The sequence below is a fragment of the Ambystoma mexicanum genome, chromosome 4p (assembly GCF_040938575.1).
Source record: "Ambystoma mexicanum isolate Mex_15411 chromosome 4p, UKY_AmexF1_1, whole genome shotgun sequence".
NCBI lineage: Eukaryota > Metazoa > Chordata > Amphibia > Caudata > Ambystomatidae > Ambystoma > Ambystoma mexicanum.
Genome location: NC_090927.1, coordinates 1,172,859,505 through 1,172,880,989, shown reverse-complemented (window position 1 = coordinate 1,172,880,989; position 21,485 = coordinate 1,172,859,505). Strand labels below are relative to the sequence as shown.

General features: G+C 43.2%; 1 protein-coding gene across 2 annotated transcripts in view; it reads left to right on the top strand.

Moving 5' to 3' along the window:
- The window catches only part of VTA1 (vesicle trafficking 1), a 673,843-nt gene that overhangs the window by 334,208 nt on the left and 318,150 nt on the right, over positions 1-21,485 (top strand). For both annotated transcript variants that reach the window (XM_069606814.1, XM_069606813.1), the window contains exon 3: positions 16,466-16,593. In XM_069606814.1, coding sequence (XP_069462915.1) covers positions 16,466-16,593 — 128 coding nt within the window. The remainder of the gene's footprint in view (positions 1-16,465; positions 16,594-21,485) is intronic.

Here is a 21,485-nt window from a genome sequence, read left to right as displayed (position 1 = left end):
CCCATGAATTGTGACTCTATTAAGCATCCCGTTAAGGGAAAAACCATGACGATCAGAGGGTGGATTTCACGTGAAACTATTTTTGTGGTTTATGACTTTGTATGTTTGTGTAAAAAAGGGTACTTAAGAACCACAACTCGTAAGGTTAAAGTAAGGATCCTACACCAAATACAAGCTATTAAAAATCAAGAGCAGGTATACCCAATGGCCCTGCATTTGCTAGAATACCACCAAAGTAAGTAATATAAAGGACTTCTATTTCTGTTTTATGAGGGAGCATCCAAGGGGTGAAGATTGCAAACTTTTATTAAGGAGGACAGAAACAAGATACATTGTGGAGCTGACCGCAGGGGCTTCTGGGGTACACAAGCGTGATGAGGAACTCCGTACATGTATTGGACAGTGACCTACCTGGATATTATTTTCAAATGTTGTTGCTATAACTGATCAAGTTGTGTAGTTTTTGATGTGATTTGCCTTTATTTTCTAAGAAGCAAACCCGTACAAAATATGGCAGAGAAGACAATATGATTCATGTAGTTATGTCAAAGTCAATATTCAAGTATCATTACATATGTATAGTTACTGATAAGCATGTGTGAGAAGCTGATACGTACCATTAGAAATAGAAAGCTTAATGATGTTTTGTTATGCTTTAATCACTTGATAGAGAAGTATTTAAAATGGTCCTCCACTTTGTATATGAAACCATAACAGCGGCCTGCGGAGATTCTTTCAATGAGAAGTTTTGTTTTTACCTGCAAGGTGCATGCATCTCTTTATGATGTAACAAAATGGTAGTAACTAATATACAACTTTGATATTGAGATTTATTAACTTGTATTGAAGGTCCTTAATTCAGGCTTGGCCAGGTAGATGATGTGAACAAGGGGTCAGTAATATGCGTTTCTTTCTAGCAGGTGATAAAGACTCAGGACCCCTTATTTGGATTGTGCGTAGTCACATTGAAATAGTATGGTATTCATTCTTACAGGTATTATCAGTTCCTCACACCTTAAAATATTTCCACAATGGCATTGACTGCTCATCATTTTTAATTGTTCAAGTGGTAAGCTCTTCATAAAATAATATATAAAAGTGATCTGATTTGCTCCAGATGGCCAACAGACACAGTTATGGCTTTCAACATATGAACAGGCCGAAACCAAATATATAACTGTCAGGTACTCTGCATGTATCTTATCTTGAAGAATGTGATGGCTGTATTTACAAGCATCACTTAGTTCTTCAGCGTCCATTTTGTTTGATGCCACTTGGGATGTAATTATTAGCTGGCCCATTATAAAGATTGGAATGCATGCTATAATTGACTTACGTGGGTTTGCTATCATCCCCATGTACATTCGTAAAAATTTCATTTTGCGTTGGCAGCTCAATTATAATATGCACAGATTCGGGATTCGAAATTGCTGGGAGCTATTTTGCTCCTGCTTTCAGCCTAGGAAAGGCTGGTTAGCTTGAAACCAGCTGCTACCATGAGCTACATTTAACTCCCCGGGCCAACTGATTCTTAAAGACATGTGTGACATTTACTTTGAGTATTTGAGAATGTTAATGAAAAAGAATGAAGGACTTATTTAGTACACCTTTTAAGCATAATGAATCATACATAATGGGCAACGCGTTAAAGTGTGCTTCTCATGTGGAAGTTCAATTTGCAGTGTGCTGGCTACTTGGAGTTGTTAGGAAATGATCCCTAAATATGTACCCTGATGAGTAGAATTTTAAAATGCTGCCATGTGTCTTTATAATGGAGTACATTTTTGCATGTTAGATGTATATTTATAATTAAAACGGCTGAAAGATAGGATGTCACCAGATATCAACATGACCACAATGTTGGAAGCACTTGTAATGGAAAGAGATGATGGACTTTAGTAACTTAAGCAACTACAAAATGTTTTAAACTGGCTGGAAAATGAATGGTGACTAAGGTGTCGGTATTACTGAAGAAAACAGAAGATGGTCTTGATTTTGTATTCCATACATATTAGTCTGTATAAATGATTACCAAATGTCTGAGTTTCTGCCAAAGTACAAGTTCTCACTTTAGAGAGTGAATCTTATCGTCAAAACTGGCTACCTTTTTGCCATGTACAAATAATGTATATTCCTTGTACTGTTTTACAGAGGATAACTTGGTGCAGGCACTGGAGTTTGTTTGGCATCACTCATTTGCGTTCATTATATATATTTATATTATAATGCGGCGGTCGGCGCACTATAGTTGAGCATCAAGATACATGTGAAGCCTGAAAATTGAATTGCTAACAACTTTTTTACTTGCATGGCGGATTTTGCTGATATTTTTGCAAACAAAAAGTTTGCCACAGGGATGGCCCCACCCCCTCAGATTGGACATTTTGGGAAAGATTTGTTAAATTTAAAGTTATTAAGAAGGCAAAAAAACACTGTTTTCTGCCTAGCCCAATTCGTTTTCCCGCAGTGCACAGCAAAAATAGCTTGACAGAATTGGACCAGGTACGAAACAACTTGGGCATGAAGCTTTGACTCGATTTCCGGGAGAGGTCTGGGGTTATTTACGTCCAGTAGATCAAATATTTGGTGGAGAAGGGTGTGCCGCCTTGTCCCGAAATTATAGCTATATCTCCCATGATGCTTTTCAGTAGAGACTTTTCAGAAATGAAAAATCTGCCTTTTTTCTTTCTTTTTTTTGTTCGATACAAGAGATATTTGTTAGTATTTTTGAAATATTCGGGGTCATCCGAAAAGTGGAAAAATTCCTTTTTGGAGGAGGAAAAAGGATGAAATGGCATCAGGCTGGAGGTGGGGAGGGGACGAGGACACCATGTGAATATGGGGGAAGTGGTGTAGGGGCTGGGGAACGAGTTCAGAGCTTGAACGTTTTCGCATATTCAGGGTTATGTTTTAATAGTCAGGGTTATATTAGAAAAATGAAAGTGCATCACATGTATAATGATATCCAAAGGTTTGGAAATATTTGGTGTTATTTGTAGTCCATTGCTGATACATCCACAGCTTTGGGAAAATGTTTTTTATTTTGTAAAAGAGTTGCAAAAATGTGGTTAATACAATAAGAGTGCCATTTTACAGCTACCGTGAGGTGTGGGGTAACTTATTGGGGCAACATGTCAAGGGGTGCAATATGGGCCAGCTAGCGAGCATGGCCCTGGCCTCTTAGTGGGTCCAAAAGAAACATATTGGGGAAAATTGTACAGTCGACATGGCCCGTTAACAAACAAAGGTACAACTAAACCCTTGAAATTCACTGAAAAAAACCTTAGTTCAGTTGCGCAGTTAAGTTGGCCGTGGTCCTTGCCACTTTGCACTAATTATTGTGGAAGACTGTGCCCCACTAGCCATGGCCTTCTGCCATAGCCTTGATCCCTTTTAGTAATAAATAACCATGTCCCATCGGCTGTAGTTTGTCAGCCTTATCTATCTCCAATTATGGTGATAGACTGTGACCCACTAGACACGGCCTATGGCAGTGACATGTGCCCCCTTTAATAGTAAATAACCATGTCCCCTGCCACTTTTCACCACTGGCCCCTTGCAAGGCAAGAATTGGAGTAAAACAACCATGGTCCACTGACCAACACCTACACCCGTGGCCGGTAGCCCCTTCAGTAGTAAATAACCATGTCTTGCTGCCTATGGCATTTGGCCATGGCCCCTGTCACGTTTCCCTAATTCTGGTAAAAGACAGTTGCCCACTGGCCATTGCCTTCTTCTCTGTCCACTTGCAACATTCCCCCTATTATAGTAAAGTACTGTGGCTCACTTGCCAGGGTCCCAACCCCCCAATTTGTTTGTTTTTTATCCTTAATCCCCAAGAGTCCCCTCCCCAAACAATTTACTGTGGGAGTATAACTTAACCATGAAATACATTGCCCAGTCTTTTCTTCCTGTAAGAAGGGTTCCTGTGGAAAATCCAACATCTTCATTACCGGGATAAGATGAAAATGCCCTAAAGAATTCTGGTCTTTATATCTTCCTAATACATTCAAACCGTTCGCTGACCGCCTCCTAATATAATTTTTTCTCTGTTACGTACATCAATCCCCCCCTTAAACTTGTGATTTACCCGCGCTATTCCACCAAAATTCCCACCCCCTTTTGGTTCCTTTTTCCCCCTCTCATGCCCTCCCTGATGTCAAAGCTCCCCATCTCCTTTTCCAGAAATCATGTTGAGCATTTTTCTTTTTTCTGTTCCTGCAGGATTATCCAGAGAACAGTTTGCATTGAGTCAAAAATGACGTGTTTTAATTTCTAAGAATCTACTGTTTTGCAATGTTTTGGGGGACTAGGGTCATCCCCTTCTCCAAAATAAAAAAAATACTGCGCAGAGTTGCACCAAACGCCACATCTGTACCACTTTGTGGCCAACTTGTTCTTATTTGTTGCATATCCATCGAGCTGTTTTCGAAATGCACATGTGAAAATGATGCTTTTTTTGCCTATGATGATAATATGAGCAAACTCAGTCTAGAAACAGCCTTTTTTCGCCACACTTAATGTTTAAACCTTTCTACAAATGTGCCCCAAACGTTCTAATTTAGGGGACATGCCAGCAATTTTCAGCCAGGTACACCCTAATGTTATTAGCAATAGAATGTTTGCAAAAGTCAAAGGTTCATAGGTTTCACCTTAACTATAGGGCATTGACCACCACCCTATAATATATATGCCTGTGCATACAGACGCACACAACTGCCCCCAAGTGCTGGCCAACGTCATGAGCAGGACATGTGCAGTATTCCGCACTAACAACATTCGCCAACTTGTGTCCTTTTGGTCAGGAACAGCCTGCGTTTGGCAGACATCTTGAAGAGCAATGAAATGAAATCGTTTTTCTACTACCTAACAGGCCTTCGCCTTAATGTAGCAACAAACACGATCTGCATCAATCCCCAATTAAGAATGCTGTATCCTAACGCAGCCATGCTGCTACTTATAGCGATGGGTGGACACTCATACCTAAACGCCCCTTGACTTGAACTCCACATATTTAAAGCTGATCTCAATGCCCATGGACAAAAACTGGCACAGACTCCTCGGACGATTCACTGGTCTGGATTCTCAGACAATAAAAGAATATCCTTAACACAGGATAGTAGCATCACCTTCCAATAAGTTATTATTTTTTAGTTTCTGATATCCGTCATGCAGGCCTCAAAATGTGTACTGGTCTCTAGCCATTTGACTCTAGCTGAGTATCAGAAACTCACACTAGGTTACGTCAGAATTGTCTTCACTGGAATGAACCCCTAAGGGGTCTCTATGAGGGTGACCTTTCTTATGAAGCAAAGTCTCACCAGTTGGATAATACAGCATTACCTAAACCCAGAGAGATTGTGTCCGACCGAGAAGCCATGGTTGTACGAGAGACGGATACGGGACAGTGACGGGTGGACCTGGTATCTCATGCCGTGACCAGAGTGCAGCAGAGAGACCAAATCCGGAGCTCCACACGGGAATTGTATTAGCTATGCAATGGAAGTGAAGGAACCACTCCCAAAGAGATCACTGTGGGGAGACATTCAAGGCTGGAAGAGCCACACAAGTTACGGAAGCCTGATAAACCCGAACAGAGAGAAAGCAAGCCTACCAAAGGGCCATAAGTCCTGGAGAGTCCTAAGAAATGTAGAGATTTGAATATCCGAGGGTGGGAAAGCCTCAAACGTTTCTGGAGCCAGATAAACCCGAACAGCGATAAAGCAAGGCTACCAGAGAGCTTGAGGTCTTCGGAGAGCCCTCAGAAGCTGAGAAACCAAGGGATTTTAGTATCTGATGCTGGAAAAGCCAGAAGGGTTTTGGAGAGCTCTGAGAAACAAAAAGACTTTAATAGCAAAAGTTGAAAAAGCAGCCGAGAGTTGCAGGAACTCAAGAAACCTGAACGTTGATGTGAGCAGGCACCAAACCAAAGCAAGACCCTGCTGGATAATATATACCACAGGGCAAGAGGACTTTGGGAAAGCCCAATAACGATAAAAACCTTGTGAGAACTATATTTGTTAAAACGTTCATTTCGAGAAAAAAAATCAGAATTTGACAAACTTTTGTTTAACATCTTCTTATGGAAAGAGAGCCAGAGTATGACGAACTGCTCTATGAAACCTTCTTTTGCTCACTGTTCTTAGAGAGGCACAGCTCCACCTCACTGATGATGCCCAACAAGGCTGAAACACATGTATGAGGTTGCTGTTGGTACTCTTGTTCAGAGGAGAATTGCCTAGCATTTCGGTGCTGGACTGCCCCTGGGCAAGACATTTCTTCTGTGAAAGGGTCAGTGAGCGAAAGACTTGGTAGAGTCTCTCCCAGGGGCCATCCACCCAGGAACAGGTCAATGGGCTGTGTTCGTGCTGGTAGAGAGACTCCCAGACCCCGCTCTTTCTTTTGGAAAGACAAAACTTTATGAACTTTTATTTAAAACCTTGTATTTCCTTGGGACAAGGAAACCATATAAAGTATGAAGGCTATTTGACTGGAGACTGGGCCTGAAACACAGTATTAGTAGAGTTTAACTCCCTATTGTCTGTGTGCTTGAACCCCTCCTTCCCCGGTGTCCAACCCTTCCCTTTGATCCACAGCTCACTTTGTTTTCTTGGATAGTGTGCTCTCCGTCCTGCCTTCAGCGCAGGGGCGTGTTGATTGATGCAGGCTCGTTGCTGCCTACCGACAGATAAGTATAATGAGTCTTTTGAACAGTTCTCTAACTTCGTTCCTTTCCTTCCTTTGATGATGGGCGGCGTCCGAGAGCGTGAGAGCGCAATGCACCCCTTTCGTATTTAAAATAAGGGAAGTTTTGCAGAATGCTTACTAATGCCTTTTTTCTGTTCTTTTCACTTTTCCTAACGAAGCAGCATGCCGGGATGGGAATGACACCGCCGAAGATGCCCGCAGAACAGAAAGAGTGATGAATGGTGGGCAGAAGCGCCGCAAGGTAAGGTTGTTTCTAATGGTGTTCTTGTTCTTGCAGGAGCTGAGCGCAGAAGAAAGATGCAGGCCTACTGGAGACCGATCCGAAGACTGTGAGTGTCACGCTGCAGGTGCAGAAAACACAAAGCATATTTCTCAGCCTAGGTGTGGCTTAAATAGTCTCTGGGTATCCCAGGTGCCTCTGGGCTGAACCACACCCAAAAGACTAGACCGCACATGCAGTTCTGGGAACCAAAATCTGTAGGGGCATCCATCTTGTCCCCATCAATGCACTACATGTCCAATCCCCAATGTTATCCTATGGGAGTGAGTGAGTCTGGTGCCACAAGCGCCAAGTCGGACTCCAAGTGGGTCTTTGGAAGGATGGAGAGGCCCTTGAGGGCCATGTAGGTGATCGTGGCCTGGCTCCAGCCTGACATCTTGGAGGGCTGGGGACATGAGGGGCAGGAATCATGACAGCAGTGACTGCAATAAAGGTGGCACCATTGGATTATTTGTATAGCCCCCAGAATGTAGCCAAGGAGATATGGCCATGAGGAGAGTGGGGGGAATTAACATACATCCAACAGTTGAGGGATGTACCTGGCTCACTTAAATAGCAATAGTCGGACCAAGAGCATGCATTTTCACCTCAACCAGAGGTTAACAGAACCATGTACTGCCCTGGCAAGTAGGCCCCATTGTCCGGAAAGGGCAGTTCCGCAGGACAGGTGGCATTGCTCAGTAAGGTTCCAGGAAAACAGAAAGGTGGTGGTGATGAAAAAAAGAGGACAGGGAATGGACAGTGGGGGAGAGGCAAGCTTTATACCACTATTATCAGGCATGAGGCGTTAAGTGGATTGGATTATACTGATTGACTAATCCCAGAAAGGTCAACAAGCAGAGTTGGAGGGGGAGATACTTCGACCATTAAGGATTGGAAGCTCGCATTTTGCTTGGCTTTCCTTGTGAATGGCAGAAGAGATTTTTATAGCATGATTACGTTTTGATATTTTGTTACTACAAGAAATATGGGAATGTGGTCCAGTAGAGTTGGTGGTTTTTATATGCTTCTCTTCCAATGTGACAAAATAGTCTCCACATAGTCTCGGTAGCACCTTTGACAGATTTAGAACTTATCTTGGCAGTGAGGATAGAATTTCAAAGTAGATGTGCTTTAATTGTAGTCCATTTTGTGTAATGTAACTAAAGACTTGAGAGATAGGAAATACATTGAATTGTTCTATATATTTTTCTCATGGAAAATAGACAGGTGTGGGGGGATATTAATTGGGTGTGACTGTAATCCTAAAATTGGCTTCAGTAGAGACCAGGACCCTTTTCGGTAAGGAGGAAGATGTAAGATTACATGTACCACAAACTATACTGGCACAGACTCAATAAGAGATGCAATGCCCAATTGATTCCTGGTTTAGCAGAGCAGGATAGGTCTGAGGTTGGTAAAGGGCAGAAAGTCTTGAGATGTCACAGGGAAGTTTACATACTAGGGGGCCTCCAGAAGATTATTATTATAGATTACTTCTTAGTCCTGATTAAGGTCTGCAGTATGGTCTGGGATGTGGTAATTACTGACTGCCCAGAAGGGGACCATGATCCTCTGATACTTTCAGGTGATCTTGGAATTGGGGTGGCCCTGAACAGTAGTTTAAAAAGACGTAGCTTCACAATAGGGCCAGTCATGAACAGTAGGCGAGCAATGACATGGTCAGTTCCTCTCGTCGCATTACGCTGACTAATGTATAAGTAGGCAACTATTAGTGAAGTGAAGACCATGCTATTGGCCTCTTACTCTGGTCTTATTGTTGATGCATTTGAAAATGTATCAAAATGATTCAGACCCCTTGTTACAATCAATAATATACAGCAAATTAAATAACAGAATGTAGCAAACTGGTATGACAAATCAAGCAAACCGAAAAAAAAGATGCATTGGTTGAACTAAAAAAGTGGATTTGTGACAAGGCAGTAGCTCTGAAAAGAGGATCTTATAACAGGCTTAATAAATATGTTATGTTAATTAAACTTATTTAGCGCACGGTCGCCCAAGGGTATCGTGGCGCTGGAGAAGCGAGGAGGCAGTATCCAGGAGAAAGATAGTTAACCAAACAAATTAGGTTTTCAGCGATTTTCGGAAAATCCAGTGATTTGAAAGAGTTTTCATGGCCAATGTGAGACTATTCCACAGTTGTGCCGAGACAACTGAAAAAGCCTGACCTCTGATGCGAGCGCAATGGAAGGACGGGACTACAAGAAGACCATCAGCTGCTGATCTTAGAGGCTGCGTGGGACAGTAGTGACTGAACGTGTCACTGAGATACTCTGCCCCTTGATCATACAGAGCGCAATGCACCAAGCAGAGGGCCTTGAAAATAATGCGCTGTTTGACAGACAGCCAATGGAGCGAGCGCAAAACTGGGCAAATGGGTGCTCCTAGGGTGAGCCATTAGCCACCCGGGCAGCCATATTCTGAAGACGCTGAAGCCGCTGGACTAAGCCCTTAGGTTGGGCCAGGTATAAAGAATTACAATAGTCCAGCCGACTTAGCGCTAAGGCTGCCACTACCGGAGGGCGAAGATGAGAAGGAATAAACGGCAGGACCTTCTTTAGGTCTTTTAGGTGGAAGTGGCCCAACTGACAGACTGCTGCCACCTGTGCGTCCATCGAGGGAGACGCGGACATCACAACACCTAGGTTCACCTTCTCAGTAGGAACCGAAAGAGAGCCAAGAGAAGAAGGCCAGAAGGAGGACACCCTGAGTGAGGGATGTGGGGGAGAACCCACCACCAGCACCTCTGTCTTGTCTCCATTCAACTTCAACCAATTGTGGTTCATCCATGCCCCCACTGCAGTCAGTCACCGAGACAGGCAAGACGACACCTCAGCCTGATCCCAGTCTAGACCGATCAGGATCTATGTGTCGTTGCATATGCATAGCACATGATTCCGAAAAAGCAGATGTGACACGCAAGAGGCCATGTTGAAGAGCATGGGAAACAAGGCAGATCCCCAGGGGACACCACAGCAGAGAGAAAAAAGCCCAGAAAGAAAAGGAGGGAGAGAGAGAATTTGGTTCGGGAACGAGGCAAACCAAGTCAGCACCTGGCCTGAGATACTAACTTGGGCCAGGCGGGTGAGCTGGATGGGGTGCTTTACGGTGTCAAACGCTGCTGAAAGATCCAATAGGATCAGGGCCCCAACCCCTCCAGCATCAACCAGCCTAGCCATATCATCTTGGACAAAGACCAGGACACACTCAGTCCCCCGTCCCGGCAGAAACCAGATTGAGCTGGGTCAAAAAGGTCAGTGGATTCCATAAAAACGGAAAGCAGGGGAGATACCAGTGACACAAGAAGTTTCATAAAGAATGGTAGCAGTGAGATGGGATAGTAGTTAGAGGGTAGCATAGGATCAAGGGAATGCTTTTTAAGAAGAGGAATGACAGTAGCAGCCTTAAGATAGTTATTGACTTCCTCTGTGATTTCACACAGCAGCCCAGGACATATATCCTTCATCACAACAAGAGGGATAGTGTCAGAAGGAGCCCCCGACTTAATATGTTGTATAGCGGTAAGTAGTGCATCTTTGGTAAAAAGAGGGAAGGATGACCAGGCTTCCGAAGCTGACAGCCTTATAGAAGCAGATATGTCTGGAGCAGGTCTAGATGTAGAAGTCGTAGCCTGTGCAATGTTGGTGTGTATAGTCTCAATTTTAGTAGTAAAGTATTGCGCCAGTGAGTCGCAGAGACCTTGTGTAGGGCTAACAGAGGGCGTGAGCTTAGCATCTGTGGAGAGAGATCTTACCACTGAGAAAAAGGTCTTAGTCTGACCAAGCGCAGACTCAATTTTCTGGGCATAAAAAGCCCTCTTAGCTGCCACAATAGCAACAGCATAGGAAGTGGCACAGTTTTTATAAAGAAGTCTACGGCTAGGGTCATACGCGCTATCCACCACTTTCTTTCAGCCTGGTGGAGTGAAAGATGGTGCGCCTTGAGAGTCTCAGAGAACCAAGGTTCCGTGGGCAGTCTCCGTGGTTGAATAAACCTAAGAGGAGCCACATTGTCAGCTGCATCAAGCAGAAACTGAGAAAGCCCAGATAAGGTAGTTGCCGTCGAATTACTACATTTGTCTTTAACCAGTGAAACGACAGCCGATAAATCAGCCGAGCGCTTACACCATTGCCATCTTTTTGGAGGAGGGGCCTTTTGCTGCATTTTGATCTTTTTTTTAGCACACATGGCACTAAATAATGGTCTGACCAGAGTACTGGTTCAGCTGTATGTGAAGTCACAAGAGCTGCATTTGATAAAACCAAATCCAGACTGTTGCCCAGTTTATGGCTTGGTCTGGAGACTATTTGGGCAAGTCCTAGATCACCTGAGCTCTCAAAAAAGAGATTGAATGTGGGATGAAGGAGGCAAAAAAGGCTTAGACCAAATTGACCACGCTATTAGTGAAGGTAATCGTGGTAGATGCTGGGCAATAATAGAAGCCCACATAAGGAAACTGAATGAAGTAATAGGCTTTAATAGCAACATACTTGTATGACTTTGGGTCAATGATTTTACTTCTTTGTATGGGGACAAGCACAAGCAGAAGCAGGGAAAAGTCAAAGACAGGAATGTAGAAGAAGGGGCTAGGGATGTCCAAACTGGACCAGAAGAATAAGCGTTTCAAGTAGATGAAGTCGGGGAAGCATTGGCAAAAGAAGCTAGCCGCAAAAGCCTGGGGCTTGACTTTTGCTCAATGAATATGTATAAACTAGACTCTGAATTCTGGTTACCAATCATGACTGCAGTATTCAATGTCGGTTGTGAGGGGGTGTGGGGTGTTTCCAACAAGTTGGAAAAAGGTGATATTGTTACTGATCTTTAAAAAGGGAGCTCAAGGGGATCCAGCTTGTTATCTCGCTGCTTGATACAGTAGCTAAAGGTTTTTGAACACTCTTTCATGACAGACTCTCCTATTGGGCAACAGAATATTGAACAATAGGAGATTTACAGTTTGACATTGGGGGAAGGAGTCAGCACTCTCAAACAAGCACGAAATGTATTACTTTTAACTAAAAGAATATGTGCCGGCCATCAGATGATACTGTATTTGGCATTTATGGATGCATCGTGCACCTTCTATTGCCTGGATAGGAGTCTGCCGTGGACAATGGTACAGAATGTGGGACTTCATGCATCAAAATTAAATATTCTCATGGGTATGTACACACATTTGAGTATCATCGTGAGATATGGCTCGTTGAGTGAGTTAACCGCCATTACCTTCAAAGAGCGGTGTTCGGTGGGGCACTTGTTTGTGCCCCTTTTTTTTAATTTATAGATAAATGATCTAGAAACAGATCTTAGTAATCACAAAATCTCCGTCATGGCACTATTGTACGTCAATGAGCATTTTATTGGCTTGCATGCTAAGAGCACTACAAGCATTGATGAACATATTTGTGGGGTTCATAGATAAATGGGGTTTGGCAGTATACACCGTAAAATCCAGGGTCATGGGTATGGAATCAAAGAAACCCCATGGATATGCGATGCAGTGTAAAAATCAAACGATGGCAAGGGTTTACGCTTATGAATATCGGGCATTACCTTTTTAGGTTCACGGTCGTGGCCTTATCTTGTCAGCAAAGTTGTCACTCAAATGAAACCGGGTTAAAAATTGAGGGGAGCTGGGAGCAATGTAGCTGCAGCTTGTAGCCTAGAAGAACCTGGTTAGCTTTACACCAACAGCTACCTTTGGTTCGTCAGGCAAACCTGTGCAAAACAACATACATATGTGAATTTAACTGTGAACATTTGGGACAATATATAAATAAACATTAGGACACATCTATATAGCACTTAAAGCATTAGGGGGTGGAAGTTAGATCTGCCGAACGCTATGTACTAGCTCCTTGTCCCGCAGTGGTAGCTCGTGGTCACTGGTTAATGCCACATATTGAATCCACCTTGCCTTGATAAAGACCCTTAGGTCGAAACACGTGTTGCCTGTTCTGTTCCTTTGCCAATGCACTACTGTGTCTATGATTATAATTGTAACTGTCACAAGAACAAGTCAGACACTGACACAGCCCTACTTGTATCTACTGCATGTTCCGTCACATTACTGTCAAATAAAACATAGGAGAAAAACTCCTTGACAAACACTGCAAGTGCAAATTTGCCTTTGGTCCTTCTTAAACTAATATTACTGCTACTTACTAATACTGAGTGCGTAGTGCGTTACCACTCTGGAGGACGATGTGCAACCCCCCTCAAAGACCAATAGGAATTTACGATAAAGGTGCATTTTAGCACTCATTTTATTTTGTCTATACGTTGGTGGTCTACAATCCATTTTGGTAAATGCAACCGCAAGTGTCCCCCTTGGAGGTTTAAGGTGTTTGCCCTTATTGGCATATGCCGAAAATTGGAGTACTACTTGCATGGACACCTAAAGGCTTACTGATACTGCTGGATGTTTGTCGGCTTCATTAAGAGTAGGTAGCTAAAAAATGTGGAAAATCACCTGTCACAGAGATGACAAGCCAGATAAACTATTTATTTGTGGCAAACGGATCTCCGCTAGAAAGTGCCTTTTATTTGAATTATTTGGGTGTTCGGTTCTCTGTATGCTATTGTGGCAAAGCACACTTAGTAAAGCAACCTGCTCCAGACCCATTTTGCAAAAAGTAGTGGAACTCATCCCGCAGCTATTATGAAAAACTTTATAATGAAAACGCGCTGGTTATTGGACTAACCCTAATGTAATAATATCAGGGCAGATAATAATGGCTATAATGGGCTGCCCTTGTGCCAATAAGATTAGATGTTTAAGGCATGTGAGAACTACTTTGGATTTAATTAAAGCAAGCCATTGGTTTCACCATCCTAAATCAGTAGCCAAATCTTGTATGGAGAAAGCGAAGGCATCACTACTAAATCTATACACAATTAGAGAGATGTCCAGTATAAGAAACCCTCTTATAGATCACACATGGTCACCTCAACCATACATGGATTGGCGTCTTACTATTGATCAGCTTTTTCACCTAGTTCGCTTCCTTTGAACATTGTGGTGGACAAATGGTCGGGGAGTGAGAGAGTCCTGTATGTGCCCTTTTTATTAATGAACTGGACATTTTGTGACGTTTTCTCTTTTTTGTGTCCAGCTTACAGTTCTATTTGCCACAAAACATTGAGGACAATCTTATAAAGGATGGTTTCATCAGTTGATACCAGCCCTGCTTCATTTCCTTATGCTACAAAATCAAGCTGTCACTAGGTCATTCGATTATTTTATCAAGGAGGCACTCCATATTAAAAAGTGATTTGTATTGTTCCTCGTGTAGGTGGAAGTTTATGCAGGTTTTTTGGGGGGTGATGGCAGGGTTTATCTAAGAATTTTTTATAATACTTAACAATTTTAAATTGCACGTATCATGGTATTATGTATGATTTGTTGGGATTTTAGTGTATACATGTTTTCATATTTGTGTAATTTTTTTTGCGTACCTGTTTTATGATTGGTTTATACAGTTAAAATACACTTATTGATTTTGATGTGAAAACCCATAGCTTTAGACTTATTTTAATCTTTGAGAAATAAAGTACACTTGATGCGTGCTAACATTTCAATCTATTCCTTGTTTTTGCTTTGCATTGCTTCAAGTGCCATTTTATATGCAAGTTTACGTTCCTAAAAGGACACCTTCTAAATCAGTTTGCAGTATGTACAATATCTGATTATGTATGAGTCGCTAGCTTTACTTTTTCCCATTTTAACTGTATCTGTCTTTCTTGGAAGCAGCATGTGCTGTGGCTTCCTTCTTACTCATAGATTCCAGAATACACCAGGTTCTTTGATGCAATTTGATTCGATTGTCTTGGCTGCAAGAGGATGTTGAAATATGATTAATGTTCATGCTTGAGCAGTTATCTTGCCCATGAATATACGTTAACATGTTTTTATATCAATTCAATTTTATTGGGTTGTCATGATTGTTCTATCCCTTCAAGCATTCACTTGACTTCATATTTCTTCATTTGTTTTAATCTACCTCATGCTGTTAAATAAATCACATCTAAAGTGCCTCCAGGTACTACAAATGTATTTCGAGCCAGAATGCTTTGTGCTTGTCCTGCCGTCACCAATTTCACGTTTACATGAAATTATAGTATTCGTCTTTCTACACTTTCAGTAATTAATAATTGTTCAACTGGTGTCTTTTACACTCATGAAAATACACTGGTACTACTGCCTGTCCTTTTGTGCGAATGCATTTTAGATCTCTAAGAAGACTCTACAGTATAGCAAGTTGGAGGACCTGGAAAACATAGTACTACAATCTTTAAATCTTTTGTAGGGTCATCAGCAGCTTGACTTGCTCACCAGGTCATATCAGAATAGCTTCATTTTGGACAAAGCGCCCCATAAAAGCATAAACATCCAAAATATACAACATTGCATATAAATGGTACAACAGTCTGAAAATAAGCTTTTCACTTGCTAAATCTTTCATATAACAAGCGGCTCGGATTCTTGTAATAAATTGGAAGTGCTATACAGCAGCATAAATAAATATAATATTCTACAAAAACAAACAAGAACTTTTAAAACAGTGACGTCCTAAATAATTTAGTGATTTAGAACAAACATTCTGACAATCCAATCTCTGTTTTTTAGAACGTCACTGTCAACCCATAAGCAAAAACAACAGAAATAAAAGAAGTTTGCTTACGTAAGGCAATTGCATCTTTCAAACATCTAACATGCACATTTTTTTAAAGTACGATCAAGTCAACTCTTCCTTATATCATAGACATCGGACATAAAAGGACAAAATTCAATGAGGATTCGATATATGTGGGACAATACGGGCAGGTGTTCTTGCTGCCTGTTGACCATCTAGAGGTAAATTCGGCAAGCCAGGACATTTAAGTGAACTTAATCTAAAGTGATATTTTCTCTGGGGGATATATTGTTTTTTAAATGACTGTGCAAAGGGAGAATATGTATGCATCAACCGGGTCATTTAACGTTAAGCCATTCTGTTAAAACATGGAAACCCCAAACGAAGATGACTGTCAGTGGCTAGAGGTTTAAACGCAATGCACCTAATACAGAATCAACCCGAACTGCATGTTCCTCAGAGAATTTGATTACAAAGATTTACGTATAAATGTAGACAACCTAATGGTGCAGATGTCTCCCGGCAGGGTATGTTCCATTAAGCTTGTGAATATTGATAAAGACCCCTTGCTACTGGATTACTGTTACAGGTAAGTGACTGTTGTCATTGTTGAACATGAACAGCAATGCTTGTCTCCACATTCCATAGCATGACATGAGATTTCAAATTTCGTAGCCACTTTTACGAAAAATAAATTTGCTACTGGATCTTTGGTCACCCCAAGATGAGTTTGCATTATTAATTGAACTAAGAATTCCTTAAACATCACAATTAAAATGTTCTGTTCTTGAAATGTGCGTAGTTTGTGTCTTTGACAGAAGCATTTTTGTCTTTCTTTTAGTTGAAAAAACAACTTGGTGACAGTGAGTCGATAACCAATGAAGTAGTTGGCAATGCCCATATGGAGAACTATGCACTGAAAATGTTCTTGTATGCTGACAATGAAGACAGATCAGGAAGATTTCACAAGTAAGCAGAATGCTCGCTGCCCAATTTGAGGTTCTGGATCTACATGAACAGTTCAATGTTTTTCATACCCAAGTTTGATAGAAATAGATCTACTGTGCGTAACCAAATTGTATAGATCAGTCATTAACAAAGAGCTGAACTTTCTGCCGTATTTATCATAGCTTAAAAGTGCAGTGTGTGTTAACATTGATCTCACTGTGATGCATACTTATTGGTACAGATGTATCTGCTGTATTATAAGCAAAACAAAGAGGTGATGACTGGAAAGTTTTGAATGAATCATAACCACTGGCACAGCTCGGGGCAACCCTCCAGACCATCACTTCTCAGCCTGCCAAGCCATTACAGAAGGGGAAAGACGATATGCAAATCAGGCATGGTCCCACCCCAAAGGGGTTCGTCCAGCCCAAACTGCTGGGTCACATCCCACATCCCTTCTGCAGGAGACCACAAGCATCCCCAGGCATGTTTCGGCCTTGTCTGGCATCATCCGTGAGGAGTAGCTTGGGTCTCGATGGCCAACAGTCTTGGTACCCACATCTGGGCATACCCATCCCACTCGGGGTGACTTGAGCAATACAAAAACGTGATGGCTTTTTTTCGGTTATAGTTTGTCTCCCTATGTGAGAGAGGGTATGCCCAGACGTGGGTCCCTTGCTCGCTGCGCCATAGGGAACCAAGCTGCACCTCACTGAGGAGGCCCAACAAGGCCAAAACATGTCTGGGATCGCTTATGTTTCAGTGCAGATTGTGACCTTGCTTAGCAGTTCGGGCTGGGCTGCTTCCATTGGTGGCATCACCGGTCTGATTTGAATATGGTTGGACCCCTTTTGCAATGGCGCAGACAGGCTAAACCACTGTGGTGTGGGAGGTTGCCCAGAGCAATGCCAGTGGTTCAGATTCATTCAAAACCTTCCACCCATCCCTTTTTTGGTTATCTGATGTATCATAGACTTCATCATGGAAGACAGGTTGTTTAGCATCCTGATTTACCACAGAGAAAGATCTGTTTGACATGCAGTTGACTGTGTTATATGCCGTCCCTTCTACCTTGGGAGGAGAACTTCCCATGGGTCCAATGTGTTGCTTCCACAGTACAATAGTCCCTGTGGCTGGTACACAGGGGGAGGATCACATGGGAGATGAACCCCTTATGTGATTCGGGGCAACCCTTCCCAAAGAACGCTGTGTAATCCTGCTTTATCACAAACCCCTCTTTACTGAAGACCAACCCTTCTTTCCTACCTTCAAATAGGGCCAACATCCTTTTGTAGTACAGTCTGTCATGCTAACACCTCAGACCTGACTAGAATACCAGGCAACACGATTGGTATTCTATGTAAATATTACACAAGTACTGTGAAGAAGAAGATGCCCACAAGGATGCCGATTACTCTGGAGAACCGGAGTGATCGGTCTAGTCTTCCGCAAAATGTTATTGGTCCAGAACACTCCAACAGGAAAGTGTGGGAGTTTAAATCCCTATCAGCTGGGACACCGAGAGTGCTACCCTCCAAAGAGGAAAGTCGAGTACAGCTGGCAGTCGCCAAGACACCGCGAGAAGCGCACTGGCAAGTCCGGTAGAGAAGGGGAGACACTGCTTACAAGGGCAGACGTATGGCACTGGTAGCTGTGCAAGAATGGACGGTACAAGCAGGTACCCGAATATGCCTACGGGCATCCCCCGAACCACAGAGCTGCAAAGCAGAGCCGCTCTGAGAAGGACAATAAAGGCTGCAAATCGATGAACAGCAAAGTCAAGTATCCAAGTGCTGCAGGATCCTCACAGAAGAGCACTGTTCCTCGGGAGATGCAAACCAAGAGAAAAGGTACACTGGCATACCAAGAATGGCTGGAGGTCCGAGGAAGGCGGGGGAGAAGTGTCAAAATCAATTGTCTGGGACGCGCACCCCCCTGAGAAACAGAGAACAAGAGTGTCTGGAGTCCTGAAAGTAGCTGAAGGAAGAGAAAGAGAACCACAGGCTTGGCAGGAGGGTAAACCAAATCATGGTGTTGTCAGATTGCGAGTCTGGGACCCACACCCATATGAAAAGAGGGTCTAGGACCCTGAAGAGTGTTAAGACTTTTAAAGGGACACACATTCTTGAGAGGAGAGTAAACCAAGTTGTGGTATTGCCACATTGCGAGTCTGGGACCTTCACCCACATGAGGATCAAATAAGAGGGTTTAGGAGCCCATGAGAAACAGAAAGAAGTCTGTTTGTCAAGAGAATAAATCAATGTTTTGTGACACAGCTTTGCGAGCCTAGGACATGCACCCATTTGAAGACCTGAGAATAAAAGGGTCTGAAAACCTAAGAGTGGAAAAGACTGTCCACAGTAGAAAAGGAGAAGATACGCTCCTAAGCAGAACCCAGGGGAAAGGAGCCAAAGCCTGGTCACTGGAATATCGTTTAGGAAACAGAACATTTGTTTTTCTTTGAACACTTGAGACTTTGAGAACATTGAAGTGGCACAAACTGTCACTACTAGTTTACTTAGAGTTTTGGAGTCCTTGCACGTTAGTCCTTAGTTAATAGTGTTAGGATTAGAAGTATGGTTTTCGGACACGACAGTGACATACTACTTTTATTTGGACATTCTGACAGTTTCCCTTCGTTTCTTCCAGGCAATGAAACCTGTGTTCATTTTAGGGATATAAAAGGCCTTTCTCCAACCTCTTAACCTGTATGAATACAAGTGTATAACCAAAACAATGCCAAACGTATCTCCGAGTCTTAACTCCTGCATCCTTACAGTTCTTACACCTTTTCAGGCGCACTACAATTTTTGCTTAATTCCTAGATTTAGGGTAACCTCCAAGCATCTGAATCTCATTAAACAGGTTTAACAGTTTCATTTTATTCTTTTTTATAGAATGTAATATAATTAGGTAGGTGGACCATATGGCCCTACTGCATTTCCATTTATAGCATCTTTTGTAGCAATGCACATCCCGTTAGTAAATTATTGCTTTTTTTACCTTAAGACATGTGTGATTTTATCATTCCTGGAGCCATATGTAAACCAAAATAGAGAAATTGAAAGATTTGCCCAATGCTCTTCAAGTACCTTATGTGAGAAACCTGGTTCAGGTGGCCAGGGAAGGGCCATCGCTCTTGGATCCCAACCCTGCTGGCGGACAAGAGAGGAGAATCACCTGGGAAAGTGACCCTGGGAGGCTGGGGGAAGAACGCCCTTGGGCGAGATGCAGTATTTCACCCGTTCCAGTACATCGCTACCCGACGACCACTCTGTCATTATGGCATACTTTTGTCAACAACCCATTTGTACACAACCCTACAGCTACCCCCTACAACTCCCATAATCCCTCAACCCTGTTTTTCCATAAAACCACTGCGAGGAGGAGGAGAGAGATTGGGAGGATGAGGTTTACCGACAGAAAACCACGGACACAGAAGACACTCTCCCTTTTCTAGATCAAACTGTCCCACTTACGAGGCCAGGCAAAGGCAGGCCTCCCTTCACAACCATGCACACCTGAATGTAATCGCTACTCCCACGAAGTATAAAAGGCGGGGCAGGAGACCACATTTTGAGCGAACTGGGGATGCAGAAGGAAGGAGCCAGAGCTGGAAGAACTCTGTAAGAGAGGCGCAAGGAAGGCCAAACCCCTGAGCCGGTGAACATCAGAGAGGTTGCAGAGTGGTGGGGTGCCTATACCTCTAGAAGGCCAACGCAAGGGCAGTTGGGACTGCCTGACATTGCCCTACCTAGAGATTCTCCCCTGAGTCAGACCCAAAGACTCGGGACTTTGAGGGGCAGGTGTGCAAGACCCTGACCTCACAACAAGTCCCATTAGAAAGCAGTATGCACTCTGGGACTTGAAGTTTAAAGTACATTTAAAAGCATCTGAGCCCGGAAGAGGGGGGCCCCGTTTCTTTAGCCTTAAGAAGGGTCCATGCCCAGAAGAGGGTGATGATTAAAGCAAGGCGAGAAGGTCTGAGCCGGGAAGAGGGGGACCTGGGCTCCGTGTCCGCCAGAGGAGACCCTGAGAGCGAAGGTCGGAGCCCGGAAGAGGCAGACCTGGGGTCTGCGCCCGGCAGAGAGAGACCCTAAAAACACAGAAAGAAGGCCCACACCTCACCGAAAACCTTGACTCCTGCTAGAAAGCTGTTGCAGTAAAGTCAACACAGCCGGTGAGTCATGGAAATTGTGAACTGTGGCAAGTGTGAACCCGACGGAGGGATGCCGAGAGAAAGCTAGGGGGAGGGTACCCCGCGTTCAGATGAGATTGTAACATTGTGAACTGTGGCCAATGTGAACCGACAGAGGGATGCCCACAGTGGGTTATTGGTCCGACACTGACTGAGGGAGGCTAACAATGAGGGCCTCAGAGGAGGCCGGCCTAAGATGTAAAAGTGGTCATACGAGGGTTAAGTCAAACCCCTTGTACAGTCGAACGTCTTTGACAAATTGTGGAGGCAAATGTGAACTCGACTGAGGGATGCCTGTGGAGTAGAGTAATCAGTAACCCAATTGAGAAAATAGTGATGATAGAACTGTGGGAAGCCTGACTGGGGGCTTGAGAGAAAGCCTGACTCGGGGTTCCCGGGTGAAAAGCAAGTTGCCCTATGGGAATGTTTGAGAAATAACTTTTTGTTTGAAGGAATTGTGAAAAGGGGATCGGAGCCTGCAAGAGGGGGATCCCAGGTGAAACAAACCCACCCTACAAACTGTGTGAACAGAAGGAAATATTGGTTTGTTTAATTCATCAAGCCCTCTGATGCAAGAGACTTTTGGCTGACTTGAAAGAGACTTGGGCACAGAAGCTCCTGATTATTGTTGAAAACCACTGTAACCTCGTGCCCGAGAAGCTCAGAAGTGTGCTCTGCTATAGAGTCCCGCCTTGTCCTGTGCTTAAAACGTGGG